Here is a 22,912-nt window from a genome sequence, read left to right on the forward strand (position 1 = left end):
AAGTCGATTTGTAGCCTCTAGTCAAGAATAAGAAATTCAGCAGAAGAAAACCATTTTGTTTTACAGAATTTTGTCCCTCACATTGGAACAACTACATGAACAAAAAAAAAAAACAAAGAAAAAAGGGCTGCTTTAGATTGGAACGAAACGGTGTGCTCACAGAATGCAAATGTCTTAAATAATCCAAACTCTCTGTTATTACATGTGAACTGAAACGGTGTCATATCGGTCGTCAGGAATTAGGTTAGCCAACCTTAACCGGAAAAAATGTCGGTAACCGTAGTTGATCCACTTAAATCAAACAAATCAAAGCCGTAAACCAGTTACCAACCCATTCATGATTTGATTACCTGAAGGCCAATCACCAGAAAAAAAAAAAAAAAGGTTCAACATTTGGTTAAATCTTTCACTAACTACGGTGGATCTAAACCTCTAGAAGCCCATGTCGGAAAGTTCTCCGGTGCAGGACAAAACAGTACCTCGAATTGGCTCCATCAAGAGTAGTCCAAACTCCATAGCATATGCAATTTAGGGTGGAATGAAGTTGGCAGTGTGGTTGATCTAATTAAACTTCAATCAGACCTTCCACAACGAATTCAAATTATTTATACCTGGTCAGACACAGATTAGTTCTACACGGAGATTCCTAATACTAATTAAGAATAGTTAACAGTGACCGTACACATAGTCACAGACAACAAACTAAGATTTCGTGCAAGAAATTGTTCAATCAAGACTTTTTTTTTAGCCATGTGATGTGGCTAGGGCTGCAAACGAGTCGAGCCGAGTCGAGTTTTGAGCTAATCGAGCCGAGCCTCGACTAAATTTTACCAAGCTCGAGCTCGAGCTCGAGCTCGACGAGCCGGCAAATTTCGAGCTCGAGCTCGACTCGAATCAAGTCGAGCCGAGCTCGAGCTCGAGCTCGAGTTCGAAAAAAAATAAAAAATAATTATTTTATTTTTAAAAAAATAAATAAAATAATATTTTTTTCTTAATAAATAATAAAATATTAAGGATATATACGTAATTTTACTATGAAAATAAAAAATAAAAAAAATATATATATAATATACGTAATTTTATTATTAAATAAAAATAAAAATAAAAAAATATATATATATACCCAAGCTCGCGAGCCGGCTCGCGAGCTAACGAGCTTAATATTCTGAGCTCGAGCTCGAGCTCGAGTTTGACTCGAGCCGGCTCGAGCTCGACTCGAGCTCGATTAATATCGAGCTCGACTCGAGCTTGACTCGAGCCGCTCGCGAGCGGCTCGCGAGCGGCTCGATTCGTTTGCAGCCCTAGATGTGGCCCAGCAATTTTGTCTCATGAATTTCTTAAAGCTAAAGTAGCTTAAAATTATGGAACAAACTAATCCCTTTTCTATTTGTCCAGTGTACAAGTAACATCCCAAATGTTAATGCAGAGATGGGATGTGTAGTAGTAGTATTCAGCATTGAAGCAGTAAAATCCACGTCTACGAGTTTCATGAAATATCTATAAGCTGCCTGCAGAAGAAAACGGTGAAATAAACTGCACGAAACCGAGATATCGATGTTCAAAGGGAGATCGACTGAAACAGCACACAAAACTTTATTTTACTTATGTCTGTTGCAGGATTGGTTCTTGCAGACTATTTAGTTTATGGATGACGCAGAATACGTAAGAATCAGAAAAATTAAGCGTGTAACTAAATTTTGAATATTCAGTCGCACTAATTTAACGTGAACATATGATTGATAAGCGATAGAGAAAAGCCACAACCATTCATAGATTAATTTCTTGGGCTTTATATTTTCAACTTTAGACGTTAATGGGGTAGAGTACACACAGTTCCAAACAGGTAGAGATATGGGGAACCGACTGTCTCAACTCGTCATCGCCATTTTGCATTATGTGATCTGGCGCCCACAAATCAACCGCAGCAGCTGATAACAACCCGGCACCAAACCAGCCTTGTCTAATACTCTGACGTCTTCCCTCCTCCGTCTTAAATTTAAAACCCACCGCTAGCTGCCTGCTATGATCACTCCCCAAGCTAAAGCCATCGACCTCCCTCTCCCCATCTCTCTCTCTTTCTCTCTCTCTCTCTCTCACACACACACACTAACACACGCTCACCCACACGCAGCGCCACTAAATTAAGATGGTTAACCTTGTAGCAATCCAAAAGCCAATGTTGCATGGCCTAATGAAAATGGCTGGAGTTGTACCTCAAACTATAGAAATCGAGTCAGGCACGGTTATGAACTTTTGGGTTCCAACTGAAACCGTCCCAAAACAGAAAAAGTCCAAAAAAACCACTCGCTCCAACAACGTGGACGAAATCAACCTTAATCACAACATCCTCAAACCTAAAACTGCGAAGCCAGTAGTAGTATTAGTCCACGGCTTTGCAACTGAAGGGATCGTCACTTGGCAATTTCAAGTGGGCGCTTTAACGAAGAAGTATTCGGTTTATATCCCCGACCTACTCTTCTTCGGCGGTTCAATCACTGATAGCTCGGACCGGTCACCGACTTTCCAGGCCGAGTGTTTGGCTAAGGGGCTAGGGAAGCTGGGGATTGAGAAATGTACGGTGGTGGGATTTAGCTATGGTGGTATGGTGGCATTTAAGATGGCTGAGTTGTACCCGGACTTGGTTCAGGCGATGGTGATTTCGGGCTCCATTTTGGCCATGACTGATTCCATTAGTACCACAGCGTTGAATGAGTTGGGGTTTTCTTCTTCTTCTGAGCTGCTGCTGCCAACTTCTGTTAAGGGTTTAAAAGCACTTCTCAAAGTGGCTGTTCACAAGAAGCTTTGGTTCCCCGATCGGCTTCACAAAGACTTTCTTGAGGTTAGTTGAATCATTACATTTTTCCATGCAAAAATCATTTGTCTGACTTTTTTTGTTTTCTGAGCATTTTGTTCTTGAATTTTGAATTGCATGGGCAAATTAACCTACTTTTTAATTTTCTCCTCTTTTGTTTTTGGTGAAAACTGGGGCTGACTTTGCTTGATAACAATTGATAATATGTTAGTGGTGATGATATTTTGATCTAGCAATTCAAGTTGATATTTCAAAATTTAGAGGTTTAAGTTTAAATTTCTCATCCCATCTCCACACCTTCCTTGCTTGTGGTTATCACGGGACAACAGAAGAAATTTTCAAAGGGATGGGTATGTGGGTTTGTTCGTATAAAAGAAAAACCTTGGTGGAGCAACTAGTCAATAGCTTCATATAATGGGTTTCCGTGTCCCATTGACACGTACGAATGGTACGATACATAAGCAATCTGCAGAAAAAATACACTAGCGGTGTAACTGTCCAAAAGAAATGAGTCTCTTGTTAACTCTCTTTCAAAGATGTACATAATAAAATTTCAAGAAGAAGATGGGGCAGGTTACCTACTACTACCTAGTACATTAGAAAGTACTATACAAAAAAAAAATTTTGGTAAAATCTTGAAGCCAGGCACTGCAACCCACCCCCCATTTTGGTAATTAGATAGTTTAGAAGCCAAATTGATTCAATATACTCACTCTGATGCAGGTTATGTTCAATAACAGAAAGGAAAGAGGAGAACTTCTTGATGGTGTAGTAGTCAGCAACAAGGATGCTACCATCCCCACATTTACACAGGTGACTGATGAATTCTACATTATTGAGGACCGACCACCTTCGCTAATTAATTAATTAATCATGGAAACAAAAGATAAACTGCCTTCTCGCTTGATCATTCCGTGATTACATGGGCAAGCCAATGACTAATGAACGGTAACATCTTTACCATATGCCTCTCGCAGCAAATACATCTTTTGTGGGGTGAGAATGATCAGATTTTCAAGCTCGAGCTAGCTCAGAACATGAAACAGTAAGTTTCCAGATGATTAGTTTTCAGTTCATCTCCTACATCCCTGTATAAAAAGCACATCTCCTTCACTAGGTTTGCTACAAGTCTGACGTCCTTCGCCATGAAACATTTCCTTATATATATATATATATCATTCATGCAGTTTGCATGAGTCACTAGGATTATCTATCTGTTAACAGTAGTATTCCCGCACATGGAGTCATTACGATTGCTATACGGACTGATGCTATTTGATTCTATGGTACTATCACTAAGCAGGCAACTGGGAGATATGGCGACGATTCAGGGCATAGGGAAAGCAGGGCACCTGGTTCACCTAGAGCGACCCTGCGTCTACAATAGGTGTCTTAAGAAGTTCCTGGCTTCCCTGAAAGCAGATGAAGCGCAAAAATTCATCTGATTTTCTTAAAGAATTCATGTCCTCTTTTTGATTTCCTTCCTTTTGTTAACATTATTATTGTTTAGTAGTATTTAATTAATTGAATCAAAGATGAAATTGGTGTGCCCGCACTCAGGGGAATTGATTTCCTTGCATCTCCTCTTTGTTCCATTACAACAACATTTGACACATGGATACCAGAACAATTAAAAGCAAAGATACTTTTCACACATTTATTAGTAACAAAAATTTCACTTGGAAGTAGTCGATAGGGGATTTGAGGAAAAGATATCATCTGAACGACCACTGTATTTCTTCCAACGTTCTTCCTTTGGTTTCAGGAACCCAAAGTCTAACAAACACTACTGTGAAAGCTGCTACTAATGCGTAAATGGCGAATGTTCCTGTTGAGATCAAATTAATATCAGTATACATACGAAATATGCATGTGCAAGTACACAAACAAGTTTTTACGCGCATGCATGTCTCCCTCTGTGTGTGTGTGTGAGAGAGAGAGAGAGAGAGAACCTCCACTGCTCCATGTCAGTAGCAAGTTTGCCGTCATTGTGACCACTGATGCTGTGAGCCAATTGAACAATGTTGCAACACTGCCGCCAAGACTTTTGATGTTCACTGGAAGTATCTGCAGTTTTCAATTCAAACACTTGAGAGAAGAAAGTTTACAATAACTTTTAACTGTCATATGAAATCAAATCCCCAAAAGAAGATTGCAGCACAACAGATAATTTCATTGAAGCTCCTTCCAGTAGAATGAATGCTTTGATTGCCTTAAATTCTAAGCAAAACAGAGTTTGGAACAAAGAGATTGCAAGCAACCAGCTGCAGTCTTCTTTTTGTTAGTGGAAATTACCTGGTCAAGTTTGTAAGCATTGTATGGACAAATCTCAAGAAGGAGCCATTTATGCTTCAATTATTTGACTAATATTTTTAGTACCTATGAAAAAGTTATTACAGAACTTTTAGACTTCGTTGTTGCTTAAGAAAGTCATATTGCATTGCCTATCCTTTTCCATTTAACAGGCATTTTGTGATTTAAGAATTTGCCCAGTGCTGTAAAGCCTTTCATCTTTGTCAAGGAAACCTTGTTGAGACTAATAAATCTGCAATAAGGTATTGCAATTTTCACGAAGTGCACATGAAGAGAAGATCAAATTAGAAGAACCAAAAATGTTGCGTTTCTTTCAGCAACTAGTCTCCATATCCCCCAAAGTCGAATATACTTCTTTCATTGTATGATGAAAACAGAGTTCATTTCTTTAATAGTAACTTCTTGTTTTCAGCCACAAGATTGACTTAACCCTACCTCGGACATTATAACCCATGGGACAGCTCCAAGCCCTAGAGAGAAGCCAATCACCAAAATCTGGATAGATAGTTTGAAAAAAAAAAAAAACTGAGAAATGCCTGTGAATTTCACCAAACAATTAACACATGCACAGAGAGAGAGAGAGAGAGAGAGAGAGAGAGGATCTTAGTGGAGACATACCACAAGACCAACCAATGACAAAATCCCTAATACAGAACGAGAATTTTCAGGTATGAAATCCTGCAACAATGGTAAGAAACTTCTGGTTATGGGGAAGAAGGAAATCATACATCATGATGACATTGAGATAAAAGATCTAACTTCTCTGTTCAAAAAAGTAGTGAAAAAACTAGCAACAGCTACACAAGGAAAGCTTCAACTCTACTTGCCTCCAAATAGAATGCGATTGCAACAAGAAGACAGCTAGCTGTTGTCAGTGATGAGGATACCTGCAGAAACAGGTTACAGACTTCAAACTGTGAATTATTACAATCTAAAAGAGATTATCCCTATAAAAATAACTAATCTTAAATTCATGTGTCATATTTTTAGCTCTACGCACCAAAAGAAGCACCCTGCGACCGGCTTTATCTATCAATGACACAGAAATTCCAGTTGCAACCACCTACATCAATTATGGGAAATTATCAGCAACCATAACCTTTTAAAACTTGAAAACATGTCATGCAATGTGCAATAATTCATTACTACCTGAATAGCACCAAGTCCAAAAGTTGCTGCTTGGCCAGATGAAATTCCTGTGCAGATTTAGATGATATGATCAAATTCTTGACAAAATACATTGTTTTACCAGCTACTGCAAATCCTAATTCCAGTATCAAAAAAATTCTTCTGAACAAGTGTTGCACTAGTTTGGAAATGCTCTCTGATTTTATATATCAAGAGGAAACTATCTGGCTAAGGACCAGCACAGGCTAATAGATGTCAATTTCTCGCTAGTTATTGATATGAATGGTTCGAACTAGCATATACGCCAGTACAACAGGGTGAAGCTTGATTTTTCTGTGACACTAGTTTAAATTTTCTGCATGCATGTCAAATTGCTCGACTTAGGAGGTGTGTCATGAAAAACTGATGGAACACAAGTGGATATAATAAAATGGAAATTACAGGACAATTAAGTGGAAGTTCTAGGATTAAAAACAGACTACCAATAGAAATCAGACTAATTTAGCTTAACATTACCACTTCACTTTTCCATGTCCAGAGTTGAGGAAGCTGCAATCTACTTATAGTAAAAATTAATACGACCTTTTGGCCGTTAAAAGATCTTAAAACTAGATTGAGTCTTTGTCTTTGTCTCAATAACTTATAGCCAAAAACTCAAGGATGGCCAACTAATCAAACAGATCTGCATCAAAGCTTGATGAAAGTTGATTGAGTCCCAGATGAAGCACCTCGAAGATTTGGTCCCAAAATTAACGTTCGATTAGATTTCTACTCTTAAATCATATCCATGTTAGCCTACCAGTGTTCAGGTATGCGGTAGTCTAGGATATAATTGTTAAGTCATCTAGTTCTAAACCATTAACAGGAAAAGACAAGGGTATGCAAAAAGAATAAGAAAATCAAATGGCACCAACAAGAGCAAAAGATGCATAGATTTCTGCATGAACTGAAGCACTCTACATATCAGTATCTAAAGTTAAAGTTGAAAAACCTTGTATCTTTAACCCATGTCATTCCAAAGTAAAAAATTTAACATAATGGAGCTTATATTACACCATCATCCCACTTTTCCCCTCAACATGCACCCCCCAAGCACATTTTAAAGAAGAGAAAAAGGCAAAGATAATAGAAAGATTCCAAAGCTCTATATATCAACTCATAAGTTCCACTAAGTCAAGTTGGTTCATCTGCAAAAGTGATGTATAAGCATATTGTGGATGCTTTTCATGGAAGACATATAGAAAATGACACTCCTTTAGCAAATAAGCACATTTATATCCCATAACTATAACTAACATCAAGTGAAAACATGGGCCATTTGCAGTCAGAAACAACAAATACATGAAACATGCCTACAGCTTCTATTGCATCAGTAGATGCTTTGGCAGCACCATTCATCAATATTAGAATGCAAAAGTCTTTAATCATGTGAGATGCAGTACCCAAGAATTAATCCACATCTTGTGTCTTCCTGGATGTGCGCCATGCTACCAAGACATTAGCCAAATAAATCTTAGGAGAAGCAAGGAAGCATGGAAATAAGTGAGACAACCATCTACTGATATTCTGGATGCAACAAGGCATTTCATAATTGAGAACCAAAAAGCTAAACTCACCAGCAGATTTAAATATGTTGCTGGAATAGAATAGAACACCATTGATACCACTCAGTTGCTGGAGCACTAGTAATCCAATTCCAAGCTGCAAAACATGTACCGATTATCAGCGGAAATACAACAGGGCCTCTAGAAAAGGCAAGTTTCCTAATTTTTTCAAATTCCAGGCCTATAAAAAATTCAGATCTATCACAAAAAATTCAATGAATTTCAGAGAGCACAGTATACCATCAAAGGATACCAATATTGTCTTCTTTTAAGCTCCGCAAAACGTATAGTTGTTCTCTTGGTTGATGATCCCACAGATCTCTGTAGCAAGGAACATGCTTGTAATATAGAATCAGAAAACTCAAACAGGATTTCAAATGCAAAAGATAAGCAAACATTAGCAGATCTTGCATAAAGCTTTCAGTTTTTTAAGTTTATGTGCAGTAACTAGAAAAAGAAACTAATTGCAATACCTTGATCTCATTCACTTCAACTGAGATGTCTGTTTCAAATCCACGCAAAACTTGTAAAGAAGTTTCAAAATCTTCATTCAGCCCCATTTTAGCCTATCACATAAGGCAAGAAAGGATCAGCTAAAAACCAAACCACAAACAAATCAGTTGGTGTTTAGATCATAAGCATACCAACCAACGAGGAGACTCCGGTATAAAAAAGAGACCAGGAATCAGCAGTGTGCAAGGCAAAATTCCTGTAAATAAGGTTTCAAGTCAGAAACAGCTACACAAAAGTAATAATCATAATATTGAAATAAGATCTTCAATGTGTTACATCCGACTTGTCCAAGTAAATCAAATCTATGCTGAACATGTAAAAGCAGTTAAATACAAGAATATCATCCTCCAGGAAGAAGCAACAAAAATTTCAGGCCACTAACTAGCCCTTATCCAAGTACTTCATCCTAATTATGTGCAAAGGCACTAGAAAAACAGAAGACATTGCACCAAGTATCTAGTCAATTGCTAAATTTTAAAATTACGACTTTCAGCTATACTTAGTGCTCAAAACGCATCCTCTTTCAAAGCTGCAGAAAACTAGTATCCTTCGCTTTCAACCAAAAAATGGCTTAATGTCTGAAAGATGAAGGGCATGCTCGGCTTTTAAAACAAGTATCTCCACTTCCACTCTCGGCTAAGAGCGAGAATCAGGTACTGCACACAAATTTCTAAAACAGCATGCCTTCTGGGACAACTCAAAAGTTGATTTTCAGCTCACAGAAATTTGATACAATTTTATCACAACTCACCTAGGACAGCAAGCACTCTCCAAGGCACAAACATTCCCAGTAGATAGGCGAGCATTATTCCAATTGTGACTGAAAGCTACAGAATATCGCCAAATGTTCAAATAACGGATGTTTACCATCAAATTTGATTACAAAGTAAAGAGGGATTGACCTTAAATTAATTGATTTAGACGGCAATGAACAAAACGAACCTGATTTACAGAACCCAGGCTTCCCCTTAAGTTCTGAGGTGCTATCTCTGCTATATACACGGGCACCTATATAAAGCGAAGTTCTTAACAAGTACCATTTCTATAGTATGTCCAACTGATAGCTAAAGACTATGTTGTAGAAAGGGATTTACCGTGTAAGAAATAATCCCCACACCGAATCCTTCCAACAACCTTCCCAGGAATAAAAATGACGAGTCCTATACGATGTGTCATGAGAGTAAGAAATATGTTGACTATCAGGTAAAATTTGGACACATTCTATCATCCAATGAGTGCCAACTCACTTTTGCAAATGAAATGGCGAGCCATCCAAGTATATTAGGAATTGCAGCTATCATCAATGACTGCATTCCAAACCTTAAGAATTTAGAAAAAGAAGATGCATGTCGCACAACTGATTGTGCAAATTCAACAGATTTAATATAAAAATTTCATACCCCTTTTCGTCCAACGTATTCAGCAATCTGCCCGCTTGCAATTGCACCAACCATTGCACCCACATTGGCCAATGAACCAAATACTGAAAACTACAATCACATCCCACCAAGAGACTTTATCAATAATAATACTTAAAAAAAAGGAAACAGAGGAAAAAGTAAATAGTTTGAATAAGAAGAGATGGACCTCTGAAATGGTGAGTCCCAGATCATTGATTATATCAGCTTGCGTAGGACTCGAATATCCACACTGAAAACCTCAATCATATAATTGCAAAATGTCAAGTACATTCTTAATAAATGGCAAGTGAGATAAACAAAATGCTATGGAAAGAGGTGAGGAAATATACGGTGAATCCGAACTGAATGGGTCCCAAAGCGACGATGGATACACAGAGGAAAACGGAAATGGATTCTCTGATCATTTGGGCGGAGGAGCCCATAATGCTGGACTGCCTCGACGCCATCCTATACCAACTTCCGGTATGCAATAAGGGCTTCCGAATCCCATCTTCCAATGCCGAATCATCTCTGGAACTCATCGTATTCCCAGCCTCGTTAGCCTTACTGGAAAAAAAGTTTTTATTCTACAAATGATAGATTTATTGATGAAGATGGAGAAAACAGAGGCCGTTTACAACGGTCTGTCTTCTTGTTGTTTGTCTGAACAAATAAAACGAGGAAACGTCGGGAGTGGCGGACAAGTGAGAAGAGAGATGGGGTGTAGACACGTGTCTAGTTGGGGTGAAGACACGTGTCTAATCCAATCTGGGCAAATTGTGCTGTGTGGGACCGCGTGCGCTCTGTTGGGCCTGGCATTGACCGGCCGGTTAATTAAGCGCTCCGATCGGGGAATGCTCACCTGGGACATGAGTTCAACACGTCAGCAGTAGATGGTGCATTAGCTGTGCTTAGTGGCCAATCATAATTCATGTACCCCAAGCAAGTATACACATTGGATCCAGACACATATGCATTCTTGGTTTGTTATATTTTCGTGATTTTATAAGCATGTGGAATTTTTGGAGTTTTTTTTTTTTCTACTTTTCTTTTGAAGGACGGCATGTGGAGTTCGAAGATACCATGAATCATAATAAAAATAACTTGCAAGGAAAGAACAAAAAGAAAGAACTTGCAAGTTGCAAATTTGCAACAGATAAAATTTAGTACCAAATGAACTCTATATTAATGTTTAGTGGCATAGGCAACTCGTGTGGTTTTGCAATTTGGACTTTAACGTGCTTTTAGATCCTCCTCATGTTGTAAGGTGTGCCATTCTCAGTGATCATAAGTGGATAATTATAAGAATTCTTATTAGCGATTTATGATATTAAAAGTATATTCTAATCAGTGATAGTGATCGAAATTGAATTTATTTAATTTTTTTAATAAAAAAAAGTGTTGAAATCCTCTAATACTTGACTGATGAACTCGTTAAGGATTCTATACATACAAGCGTGAAAATTTTTTTCTGCCTTTTGTAGGGTTATACAGAACTACCTTGTAATGAGATCAAATATATAGTTTATTTGACAAGAAAAGCTAATTGTGATTAATTTTGACAAGAAAAGCATTTGCAATTAGTAATTTCATAAAATTGATTGAAAAAGTCTAATGACGAATTTGCATCTGCATACGAACCACACTCTGTTTTCAAACTCGGACCGGACCGGCCGGTCGAACCGGGAACCGGCCAGGTAGCCGGTCCGAGTCACATTAAAAAATCGGAAAATTAAAACCTTTAACCGGGTTTGACCGGGAAAAAACCGGTTTTTCCGGTTCAACAGTAATTTTTTTAAAAAAAATTCAAACTTTTTAATATTATGTTTTGACCCCCTAAATTGTTAAAACTTATTGATATACCTCAAATATTTGATACTTTATAAATATTGTCCTAAAATTTGATGTTATTTTTCAATTAAATTCATAATTTTAATTCTAAACTTGTTAATATTTATTAAATAATATAAATTGCTACTTGATTGTTCTAATTTCTTTGTATTTTCTTGTTAAATATATTTGAAACATCAAATATATATGGATATACCTTTATTAATATCAATATATTATTAGATATTATATATATAATGTTTTAATTTTTAAATAATTTTTATTTATGACGTCATCCGATTCGACCCCTATCGACCCCCGGTCGAACCCATTCACCCCTAACCCCTGACCCCTGACCTCGGCCGAGTCGCTATCCGGTCCGGTTCTGAAAACATAGGAACCACACAAAATTCTCAAGTAAAAAGGAAAACCTTGTACTACTAGATTAATTCTTGTCGTTATGTCCACGGAAGATTTGACCCAGCCGAGGCAGGCAGTTGTTTGGCCAGTCTTGCCATTAGCCAATGACTTGTCACTACATTTCTAGATTGACTTTTTACCTCCAACAAGAACCAATAATAGTAGAGAGTAGAGACTAGTGTACCCGACCCGGTACCCATCCCCCACCGCAGTCAAAACGCCCACCTCCAGCCCCGACGTCATCACAGCGAGAAGAAACAGGCCAAGAAAACAACAGCACGGGTGAAACTTCTGCCGTAACTACTCCCAATTCTCAACCCTCCACCACCAAAACCACCGCTACCCCGGCCGCCGTCGTTGTTATCCAGCCCCCTTCAGCAATTCTTTCCTCGTCTTCCACCGCCGCAGAGCGGAAAATTCTAGAAATAACATTTTGATCACCGCCGCACACATGGGTGAACAAACCCAGGTACAGACCCAAACCCAATCTCAATCGCCGGCATCGTCTCAACCTAATTCTGATGTAACATCCGCAACACAGCCCACTCCTGTAGCCGACGTCTCCATCAATGCCGACGTTTCCCAGAAGCCCTGCAATCCTTCCAAAATACCTATTCGACCTCAAAAAATCCGAAAGCTGTCATCTAACCCTACTTCCACCATTGCCACCACCCCCGTTGTTCTCACCGCCGTTAACTCCTCCTCCATCCCCACCTTGCAGACTTCCGAGGCCAAAGCCCTACAAATTACTGATTCTTCCTCCTCCCCTTCTGCCATACCTATTCCGACCACTGCTTCCTCCTCTACCACCACCACTACCATCACCTCCACCTCCGCGACGACCAGCACTGCTGTTACTTCCACCACAGTTTCCACACCCGCGGCATCTACGCCCAAGAATCGGAGGCGTAGTGCTGTCCAATCAGCTAGGGTTCTGCCCCAGATCATCAAACCCCTGTCGGCCGAGGGTGAAATCAATGCCGCTCTCCACCACCTCCGCGTTGTTGACCCTTTACTTGCTACCCTGATCGATACCCACCAGCCTCCGGCATTTGAGTCTCACCACTCCCCATTCCTTGCCCTCACCAAGAGCATTCTCTATCAGCAACTCGCCTACAAAGCAGGCACCTCAATCTACAATCGCTTTGTAGCGCTCTGCGGTGGCGAGACTGCAGTTCTTCCCGACAATGTGCTGGGTCTATCTGCTCAGCAGCTCAAGCAAGTCGGTGTCTCTGGTAGAAAAGCCAGCTATTTATATGACCTCGCAAATAAGTATAAATCTGGGATTTTATCGGATGAAACTGTGGTCAAAATGGATGATAAGTCATTGTTTACCATGCTATCCATGGTCAAGGGAATTGGGTCATGGTCAGTTCACATGTTCATGATTTTTTCACTGCACAGGCCAGATGTTTTGCCAGTGAGTGATTTGGGAGTGAGGAAAGGAGTGCAGATGTTGTATGGATTGGAGGAGTTACCTAGACCTTCACAAATGGAGCAATTATGTGAGAAATGGAGGCCATATAGGTCAGTTGGTGCTTGGTATATGTGGCGGTTTGTGGAAGGAAAGGGATCACAGAATGCTTCTGCTGCTCCTTCTGTAGAGGGTGCTAATGTGCAGCCATTGCAGCAAATTGAGCCTCAGCAGGATGCACAACAGCAACACCAATTGCAGCTTCTGGAACCCATCAACGGCATGGGGAATCTCGGGTAGTTGATATTTTGCTTTAAAAATCTTTTCTTGCTTGTAGATAATCAACTCATATGTGTTTTCTGCTCTGTGTTAATGCATCATTGTAGAAATTTCTTGTCAGATTAGCTACATGTTGTCATATATGCTTTTTTGTTTCACATGGTAAGCGGGTCTGCAAGGGGGAGTATGTGCTAGGATAAAAATGGTATCAACTTTGATGCTTATCTGTTCTAAGATCCATGAGGTAATCTCACTAATTGGTTTCAGAAGGATGAGTTGGTGTTACCTTGTTCATGTGCTTGGTAGGTTGGAATTATATTCCATTAATTGATGCCATTATTGGGTTTTGTCCTTTTTTTTTGGTTATAAAACATGCAAATTAGGTTTTCATTTGCTTGGGGAGTAGTTGTGCCACCAGGTATGGTTGAATTGAACTTGTTTTACATTATTAACGCCATTGTAATTACTAAGAAAAGGTTATGGAAATGGCTGGAAGTATAAAACTTTGGTATTGTTTTTGAGTTGTTTATAAATGCTGAAAATCACGGCTTGCGGGATAGGCCATCACTCAGAGGTTTCCAGAAGTCCTTTATTACTGTTCTAAATTGAGTCACTCATAAATGCCAAAAGCCACAATGCTCTAAACTGATGGCATAATCAAAACGATATAAAAACAAAATGCGTTTCATCGTGTTGGGGGACAACATATATGAATTCACTAGCTATCGCCAACTGCTTTATGAGCTTATGTCTGAGCCCTCTTACTTTATGTGATGCAGTTGTGTGTTTGTATACACAAGTTTCTCTCTCTCCCTCTCTCTCAAATGGATGACTACATTTATGAAATTCGGAACTAGCTTTTCCATTATTTCGGTGAACAACCTACAGTCTAACCGGGGTATTTAAACTTAGGGCAAATCTGGCACAAATAGATTGTTGTTGTTCTTCTATTTACTTATGTCATGTTAGCTGGTTGCTTCTTGTTGCAAGCGTCTGCCTTTTGCTGCCTATTTACTGTTTCTTTGTTTTGGTGTGACCTTTTCAAACTGCAAATTCAACATGAGTTGCTTGAATTGTTGTTCATAACTGCAGATTCAACATGAGTCGCTTGAATTGTTTTCCGTAACTGCAAATTCAACATGAGTCGCTTCAATTGTTGTTCATAACTGCAAATTTAACATAGTCACTTCAATTGTTGTTCATAACTGCAAATTCAACATGAGTCACTTGAATATCTCTTGAATTGTTCATCATACCTAGATCTATTAAATTGTCTGGCTCTTTATTTTTTCTTTAATAAGTTTAGCTATGGGTTTTGTCACAGGAACTGTGATTTTTTTTTTTCCGTTTTTGGCTATTCTGATATTTGGCCTTCCTGTTTGATTAATTAAAACAGAAAGAAATAGTTAATGCTGAATGTGGATTTTTCATTATAAGATTTGCCTCTTCTTAACCATTTCCCACTACCCACCTTTTGACCTGTATAAATAGGACATGATACTTGTAGTTGATAACTCATAGGTTCTTGAGTCGCTAATGCATGGCTTCGTGTGTGGCCTTGACATGCTGGCCTTTGTGCAAGTGTTTTGCATTTATAGACTAGGTTTTTGAAAATTTCACAATGATACAGCATTTTGAAATGGTAATATCATTCACATTTCTTTCTGATATTTGTGGATGAATGGCCGCAATGTACATTTGGCTGTAACAGTGATTCTTTTTATGGTGAAAACAAAATTGTAATACTAGTATCCACATGTTGACATTTTTCTTTTCTGTTTAATTATTCAAATTCCTTTTTCCCACCTTTTGCCTGTTCATGAATGCGGTATATAGAACCAAGGTTTCTGTTAGCAACTTTAGAGCATACCTCAGTAAAATTGTTGACCACAGGCTTGATTTAGGTGACTTGCATATTAGGATCTGTATTCCATGCCCCCAAAAAATGGGGTATTTGGTCCACACCCACGTCATGCTTAAGTTTCTTATTCATCCTAGTTTCTGGAAATGTAAGTAGAAGGTTGTGGTTGGTTGTGTTGTATATTCAACATTGAAGAGTTAAAAAAGTTTACTATTGGTTATGCTGCTAGTGCAAAATTTGTTGTGGTTTCGTGCTATCAGCTCTTGTAACATGAACCCTGGTGATGAAGGGAGCTATTTGTCATCTTAAATACGAGTAAATTTGGTTCCTGGACTATGAATATATGATATTGGCATTGCTTCACTATCTCCATTCGCCTTTTTGTCTGCTTGTCAATTTAACCTCTTCTCATGAGAAAGGTTGTGCCTCTCATTGACAGAATTAAGAAACAGGTAATGCCGTGGATCCTTAAATGGATAAATCCTATTTGAAAGGAGATGTTTGTCATAGGCCATAGTCCACAATTAGTGAATGACGTTTTTTGGTAACTTAGGTTGCTAAAAGCTGGTACCACTTGACGCTTTGCACTTCCGTCCATTGTTCTTTATGGATACATGCAAAAAGTTTTGATCTTATAATTCACAAGTACATTGACAAGTATAACCAGATTTGGTCTTCTGTTGTAGGGCTTGCATCTGGGGCCAATGACGAGGAAGAAAGTGTTCTGTATCATTACATTAGGAATTACTAGTCTCTGTCTGATCCATGGATGTAAAGAATCCAGTGCAAGGGTTTGTTGAATTCCGGAAGGACCTGTCGTATATAGCTCCAACATTTTATATAACCTTGGGGGCTGTATTTGTAGAGTATAGTTGCGAACTTGTTGAACAAGTTGTGCCTTTAGGTATTGAGGCTTTTATTGATAGTTAGGAAAGGATAGCTTCCATAAAAGACTGGTATCAGGATGGAGAACCCCTCAGCTCTTGATGCAATTGTTTAACTAGTGCTCTTACATTTTATCAACATATAAGCTTTTATTTCAACACTTCGTATTTACCCATGTTTGTTTCTTCATTCTTGTGGTGGACCAACCTCATTCCCAAAGCCAACATGATTTGACTTTTTATGTATGTATATCATTTGGCAAACAAAATGATAACTCGTGTTTTCTTTCTCGTTTCTATTCTTGTCTGTAAAATAAGGTGCAAATGAATAATCTAGTCAGAGCCAAGTTTTGACTAAATGAAATGGACCTCGATTAAAAAGTCCCTTTCGTCATCTTAAAAAGTTAATTTTGCGGTAGAATTTCTTCTTGTCAAATTTTTTAAGTTAAAAAAGAAGACAGAATACTTAAAATCTAAGACAAATTTTTTGCTTAAGCGTCCAAATTATACAGCTATTCCAAATTTGTTTGTATCTGTCGTTGATTAACCCATTGCTCAAATTACGAATAGTTTTACACCCATTATACAAATTACGAATTCAGCACCTAGCATTTAGAACATATTGCTCAAATTACGATTTTTAGTTTTACAATCTCTAAATTAACCTCTTTCTCGTAGATTATCCAACATAAGTGGTTAGCCGTGGGTTAAAAAAAGGCAATTAAATATGTGTTCACTAAAAATGTAAAAAATTTTCTGTAGAAAACAGCAATCCAAACAAGAGGGACTGAAGTTGTCAAACTTTCAACGTTTTCATTTTTTTTCCCAGTAAAAAAAAAAAAATTAAAGTGAATTTATCTTTGATCACTTTTATAGATCAAGCATGCTTCATATAAGTATTTTCTATTTGACGCATCTTCTGTGCATGCTATGTATGTATGTGTGTGTATATATGTGTATAGTTGTCAATTATGGGTCATGCCATTATCGCATCTTTGTATAGTGTTGTTGTGGGCTGCGGCCTGTAGAAAGGAGAAAGAAGGGGGAAGAGTTAACAAACCAAAACCATCTCTGGCCACGAAATCCAGAAATTTTGCAAGAGGGAACTAATAGGACTTAGTTCAAGCCCAATACGAATGTTACGATCCAGTGCACCTGCAACCAATCCACTCGATACTTAGTGGCAGAGAATTATCGAAACAAAATTTAGAAAGACTGAAAGCTTATATAGAATTTGAATTTGATGAAGCTGAAGAGGTGACTTCCGGGAAGTCCCAAAATTTTGCTACAGAAATGACACCCTGAACATGATGATGATTATGCTTGCAAATTCTTAATTTTTTTGGTCATATTGCAAATTCTTATTCGGAGTATCGTTTTTTTTTTTTTTAAATTATTCTTGAATATTTTAAACTGAAAAACAAAAGAAAACAAAAAAAAAAAAAAGACGGCAAAGAGATCAAAGAGATGAGAAGAAATTGGTCATATCAAAACTTGACAAGGGCATGCGCATCTTATCTGGATGTTGGATTGCATGCATCATACTTTGATTTGAGGAAACTCATTGGCTCTTCATCTTCTTCTTTTTTTCTTTTTTTTTTTGTCGACATGCAACTAAAGCACAACAAAGACGCTTTTCTCATTGTTCATCCCAACTTATAAAAGGACATGGAATTGTCGGAAATTCAAAAGTATGGTATTCTTTCTAGGAAAATCTGTCCTATACTATTAACAAAATGTGATTAGTATGTCATATGTGTAAAATTTAGAATTTCAATTAAACTAAAAAAGGGTGCGACATGGCGCGTGTTTAGATAGCAACTTATTTGGGATAAATTTTTTTTTTTTTTTAAAAAGATACTGTAACATTGTTTGATATAATGTATATAAAATAAAAAAGTGGTTAGAAAATATGTTCATGATGCAAAACTTTGTACAAATAATCCATTGTCCAAACAAATTCGCTTGTAAGAAAAATTTATAATTCTATCAAAACATGTTTAGAATTACTAGCAAGTTTGTCCAACCAAATGATTCATCACCATGCAGTTCGTCACGCGGTAGTCCATGAAAAATCGTAAGAGATTTTTATTTTTTTTTTGTCTGGGCTATGGAACAATTATTTGACAAGTCTAATAATTAGTAGTGTTTAACTCACGTGATATGGTCAACTGGACATAGTAGTAAGAATCCCAAGCGCCAAATCAGAACTCTTATCAAATACAATTATTGGGCTCCACAATTTTATTTAAAAATATCTTCATTGATAGAAGACTGACTGCTCGACTTAACATGATGTAGCTGTTCCATGCCATGATAAAATTTGTGGCCGAAAGAGGGTTAATTGAATTTGAAGCAAGAATACAGAAATGGCAAATGCTTGGACTTGGTTCAACTTAACCATTTATCTTCTCTGCTTTATCTTTCGGCTGCGGATGAGAGGTTACTTTAGAGAAAAGACAAGTAATTAATGCACAATGTATTCTAGAAAGATCAATGAGCATATATGAAATTTATTGATTAAAGATAATTTTGGTATTTGAGTAAAATGTGCTCTGATAGAAAGATAATTGCTTACCGGCGTGAGCTAATTCATTTCATGTAAACTTGCCAATGGACTTCAAGTAAGTCTGCTTAAAGATCGTCAAAACATCTTAGATCCTAGTATTTGGAGTTGTGGTAGTTTATAAAAAATCATTTTTTTTTTTTGCATAAGTACTTGGAACAAAAATGCTTCCACGTTGTCAAAATTAGACTATTTAAGTTACGGAAAGTTAATTAGGTTGTGTTTGGATTGCATTTTCTATGATTTTTCATGGGAAAATTACTGTAGCGATTTGATGTATGTGAGGGAAAAAAGTAATAAGGAAATGTGATCACAGAAAAAGACGTAATTTTCCGACGAAAAATCGCAATCCAAACAAGGCAGTTACTCAAGTTACTTTTAGTGTTTAAAAGCTTTTTTTTTTTTTGTATAAACACACTGCAACCCCAAACGCACGGTTAGACTAACATTCACAAAAACTTGGATAAATTCTTTCAAGCGATAATCAACCAATTGCTACATGGTAAATATTAAGTCGGAGAAAGTAACGAAACGGTGGTATTACATATGTCACCTCGAATAGTGTCGCAAAGGGTGGTATACTTTTGCGTGTATTGGGAGACTATTTTTTTTACTACTCCTTTTTTTTTTTTTTTTCCTTAATACGGCTGCCATGAAGAGACAATTTGTGCCCTATTTTTTCTTATAGTTGAAGAGACGGTGGTTGATCTGTCAAACAAAATATCACATTATTGTAGGATGTTTAGTCGGATACACGCAGTGGTCGGAACTGCTTGGATGAGTTTCAACCAAACTCAAGCCCTTGTGTCGACACAAAATTGAACAGATGAAATGTCACCCGACTTTGCAAAAAATGGCTAGTTTCAATCTAATTATATAATTGGCCCTAAAAAAGAGGTTTATGCAATACTGCAATATTAAGTAGTGTTCCTCGGTCCCATAAATATTAATGTAAGTAAACGTAGTTAAAGAGGGTAAGTAAATATATAGTTAATGCAATCATTTTTGTTTCATCAATAGTACATATAGTTTTTGTTTTTATAGTTCCTACTAGAATAATTGATCAGTGGAGTAACATATTTGTTGATAGGATTTTTCTAGAGAGGGTCTATTCACACACATAAATTACTCATACATTAACAATTATTATCCTCCCTTACATTTATACATTATTCTTAATTAACTTTATTTTTCATAAATTTAATACCTGAATTACATCATAACAAGTATCCACTAGTCACTTGTTAAGCAGACCCTTGTTGACAAAGAAAGATGCACATTAAGTATAAGTATAGTAGTAAATTGATAAACAAGCAATCCTCTTAAAAAGGAAATAAGTTGATAATTTAGGATATATATAAAAGAACAGTGAGCCTATATTACTTGGGGGTGGGGCGGGATTGGAGTAGTAAATATAAGGGATAATTTCAGAAATCTCTCCTGAGATTTTTGACAATTTCACTCACTTCCCTTAGATTTGAATAATTGCACTAACTTCTTTTCATGTAGTAAAATGACTATAATATCCTTCACTTATAGATAATTCCTACAAAAAAAAAAAATCCTACAACTACAACTAGTTTTTCATTCTAAAATAACGATTGCTACACAAAATAAACTCTTATTGTCTTTCTCCTGTGTCTTATGATCCACTAGTTTTTCGCAAATGTCATCCACACAACTATCTAATACATCTCGAATCCTTATTATTATGGAAATATATCCTCTCTCTCCTTTTTTTTTGTAAATATTATTGAATTGATATTGCCAAATGACAAGTTGCCGAATCAAATTTGTTGTCAAAATAAATAAAGATGAAAAGGATGGCGGTGATACAGAATACAGACAAGCAAATAAAAGTGATAGCTAAAAAGGGAACATGAATTAAGGAAGATTACGTCATTATACCAATTATGTATAAAGAATTTTGGGATATAAAAACTGCAATCGGATTTGCCAAGAGACATGAGATGTAGCCTCTAGTGTTGCTTTTTGGTTGCTACGTGTTGGTATTCTTGGTGAGTTAGATTATTTTAGCATCAATAAGGTTGCAGCTCTTTGGATAGTGACATTAGTCAATTCAAACATTGAATTCAGGAAAAAAAAAAAGAGGCTAAAGATTAGATTAAATGCAAACTTTAATTGTCACGGTTGATTTGGATGGGAAGCTTTGAGGCGGCAATGATAGGTTGTTAAAATTGTAAGAATATGGGGATTAATCTGAAATGGTCAGTTAAATTCGTTAATGTGGTGGTTATGACGTTTACAATAGTTGCAATTGGAAAAAATATATGGGTGATTTTCCCTATTATAAGTAACAAAGGGGTATTTTAGAATTTTTGAGAACAAATTTAACATAGTGGGTCTATATTATTATTGAAATGCTAAAGGGGAGTTTCTTGTAGTAACCAGAAACCTGAGGGGAGGTTTCGGAAATTATCCCTAAATATAATACTATCGTCAAAGAAAATTGTTCTGCAATTATGTGATGGTTTAACTGGTGCCCCAAACGACTCGGACACTTCACCTAATAAACGTTAAAAATCGATTGCGGCTTTTTAAAATGAGAAGCAAATATATTGTAAAAATGGAAAAGATAAGAAAACTGTTAAACGATACTACAGTCTGGAACAAGGCACGGCTAAGCTTATTCAGCGGATGAATGACGGGGAGTTTACCCTGCAACAGCGAACAAGTGCCCCATCGTGCCCTTTTCTTCTCTTCTACTACAGTACTACTTCTTCTTCTTCTTCTCATCTTTTTAATGCACAGTGTTTTTTTTTCTTTTTTCCTTAGGGTTTTATTATCAGAAAAGCAGTAACATTTTATAGTTTTTGCCCTTGCACTTCATTTGCTTATAATTTGCTTGCCTCCGTTTGGCTTTCCACTTTCCAGATTTCATAAACTCTTCAAGTACAAAAATATATATATTTTTAATAAAACCATGGAATCCATCGATCCAAACACTTTTTTTTTAATATAATGAAAGTTATCTCTGACCTACATGATCCTATTCCCGCAACAATAAAATGTGTGTGATTTTCACGTACAATTAATTAACACTCAAAAGAAATGTTCCAGATGGGGCCGATATCATTATCAACAGAAAGCCATGATAGACCTCAAGCTCACTTTTTTTTTTTTGAAATTTTTTTTTTTTTTCCTTTTTCTTTGAAACAGGAATAGAAATCACTAGCTACTAGGTACACCAAGAAAGACATTCCACCAAAACCTTCAGCATTACTTTTCAAAATAAATGGTTGACTCTCAAAAAATCATAAAAAGAATATAATAACAGGATCAACTACACTTAAAATCAATCAATTGTGCCTATCCCGGTTAAAACAGCCGCAATTTAGGCATGCCTGTATTAATTAGAGGCTAGATGGAATTGATGGGAGTAATCATGGGTCTGTTAAACGTGATTAGACTGTATATATATTATATATATAGATGGTGATTGAGAATTTATTAATTGAGAGATGAGATTGGGAGGTAGCTGCCCATGAAACGCTCCCTCATCTTGTATGATCTCCCGGCACATGATTTCCAGTCCCACTATTTTGATTCCACTTACAAATCAATCTACGTACAAAGCGTGCAAATGTTGACGTGACCTGTCCATGATCTCAATTAGATTTGCCTTTGGCAAAAGGGCCAAGCCTTCATATTATTGGTCAGCTGCACCACCAAGCTTTAATTCCAGCACCAGTTGCAGAGTACCAAATACCTTTTGATTCTCAAGCAAGAAGATTTTAAGGCTAAATCCCACGCATCTCCAAACCTCTTCCTCATCAATTGCTCGTTTATTTTTTCTAGATAAAGTGACTATAGTCCGCCTGTTTGTGCAGCCAAATTGACACTTTGCAGACAACCAATACAATTCTC

At 37.1% G+C, this 22,912-nt stretch overlaps 3 protein-coding genes across 4 annotated transcripts; 2 read left to right on the forward strand and 1 right to left on the reverse strand.

The window, feature by feature from the left end:
• The first annotated feature begins 1,930 nt into the window (after positions 1-1,930).
• On the forward strand, positions 1,931-4,367 carry LOC113698628 (uncharacterized). 2 transcript variants are annotated; one of them, XM_027218506.2, is made up of 4 exons: positions 1,931-2,839; positions 3,536-3,625; positions 3,790-3,857; positions 4,113-4,367. In XM_027218506.2, the coding sequence occupies exons 1-4, from the start codon at positions 2,147-2,149 to the stop codon at positions 4,255-4,257; spliced, it is 996 nt and encodes a 331-aa protein (XP_027074307.2). In that variant the 5' UTR covers positions 1,931-2,146; the 3' UTR covers positions 4,258-4,367. The 2 variants fall into 2 exon arrangements, with proteins under 2 accessions (XP_027074307.2, XP_027074308.2); XM_027218507.2 differs by having other exon boundaries at positions 1,941-2,839; positions 4,116-4,367.
• LOC113698627 (sugar transporter ERD6-like 6) lies at positions 4,354-10,405 on the reverse strand. The gene is made up of 18 exons (XM_027218505.2): positions 10,121-10,405; positions 9,958-10,020; positions 9,771-9,860; positions 9,618-9,677; positions 9,465-9,530; positions 9,313-9,378; positions 9,122-9,197; positions 8,502-8,566; positions 8,331-8,423; positions 8,098-8,178; positions 7,870-7,954; positions 6,275-6,321; positions 6,126-6,188; positions 5,953-6,012; positions 5,744-5,803; positions 5,561-5,620; positions 4,765-4,879; positions 4,354-4,640 (listed from the first exon to the last, which is right to left on the reverse strand). Exons 1-18 carry the CDS (start codon positions 10,310-10,312, stop codon positions 4,528-4,530), a joined length of 1,455 nt encoding a protein of 484 aa, XP_027074306.2. The 5' UTR covers positions 10,313-10,405; the 3' UTR covers positions 4,354-4,527.
• Positions 10,406-12,264: 1,859 nt separating this feature from the next.
• Positions 12,265-16,634, forward strand: LOC113699073 (uncharacterized). The gene is made up of 2 exons (XM_027219139.2): positions 12,265-13,730; positions 16,261-16,634. The coding sequence occupies exons 1-2, from the start codon at positions 12,472-12,474 to the stop codon at positions 16,280-16,282; spliced, it is 1,281 nt and encodes a 426-aa protein (XP_027074940.2). The 5' UTR covers positions 12,265-12,471; the 3' UTR covers positions 16,283-16,634.
• The last annotated feature ends 6,278 nt before the right edge of the window (positions 16,635-22,912 follow it).

This window comes from Coffea arabica, chromosome 7e, assembly GCF_036785885.1.
Source record: "Coffea arabica cultivar ET-39 chromosome 7e, Coffea Arabica ET-39 HiFi, whole genome shotgun sequence".
Classification (NCBI taxonomy): domain Eukaryota; kingdom Viridiplantae; phylum Streptophyta; class Magnoliopsida; order Gentianales; family Rubiaceae; genus Coffea; species Coffea arabica.

Coding starts and splice junctions, on each gene's coding strand:
- LOC113698628 (XM_027218506.2), top strand. CDS start 2,147: ATGGTTAACCTTGTAGCAATCCAAAAGCCAATGTTGCATGGCCTAATG. Junction 3,626..3,789: donor CCATCCCCACATTTACACAG/GTGACTGATGAA, acceptor TGCCTCTCGCAG/CAAATACATCTTTTGTGGGG. Junction 3,858..4,112: donor CTAGCTCAGAACATGAAACA/GTAAGTTTCCAG, acceptor ACTATCACTAAG/CAGGCAACTGGGAGATATGG.
- LOC113699073 (XM_027219139.2), top strand. CDS start 12,472: ATGGGTGAACAAACCCAGGTACAGACCCAAACCCAATCTCAATCGCCG. Junction 13,731..16,260: donor AACGGCATGGGGAATCTCGG/GTAGTTGATATT, acceptor CTTCTGTTGTAG/GGCTTGCATCTGGGGCCAAT.
- LOC113698627 (XM_027218505.2), bottom strand. CDS start 10,312: ATGAGTTCCAGAGATGATTCGGCATTGGAAGATGGGATTCGGAAGCCC. Junction 8,567..9,121: donor GAGAGTGCTTGCTGTCCTAG/GTGAGTTGTGAT, acceptor CCTTATTTACAG/GAATTTTGCCTTGCACACTG. Junction 4,641..4,764: donor ACTGACATGGAGCAGTGGAG/GTTCTCTCTCTC, acceptor TGATCTCAACAG/GAACATTCGCCATTTACGCA.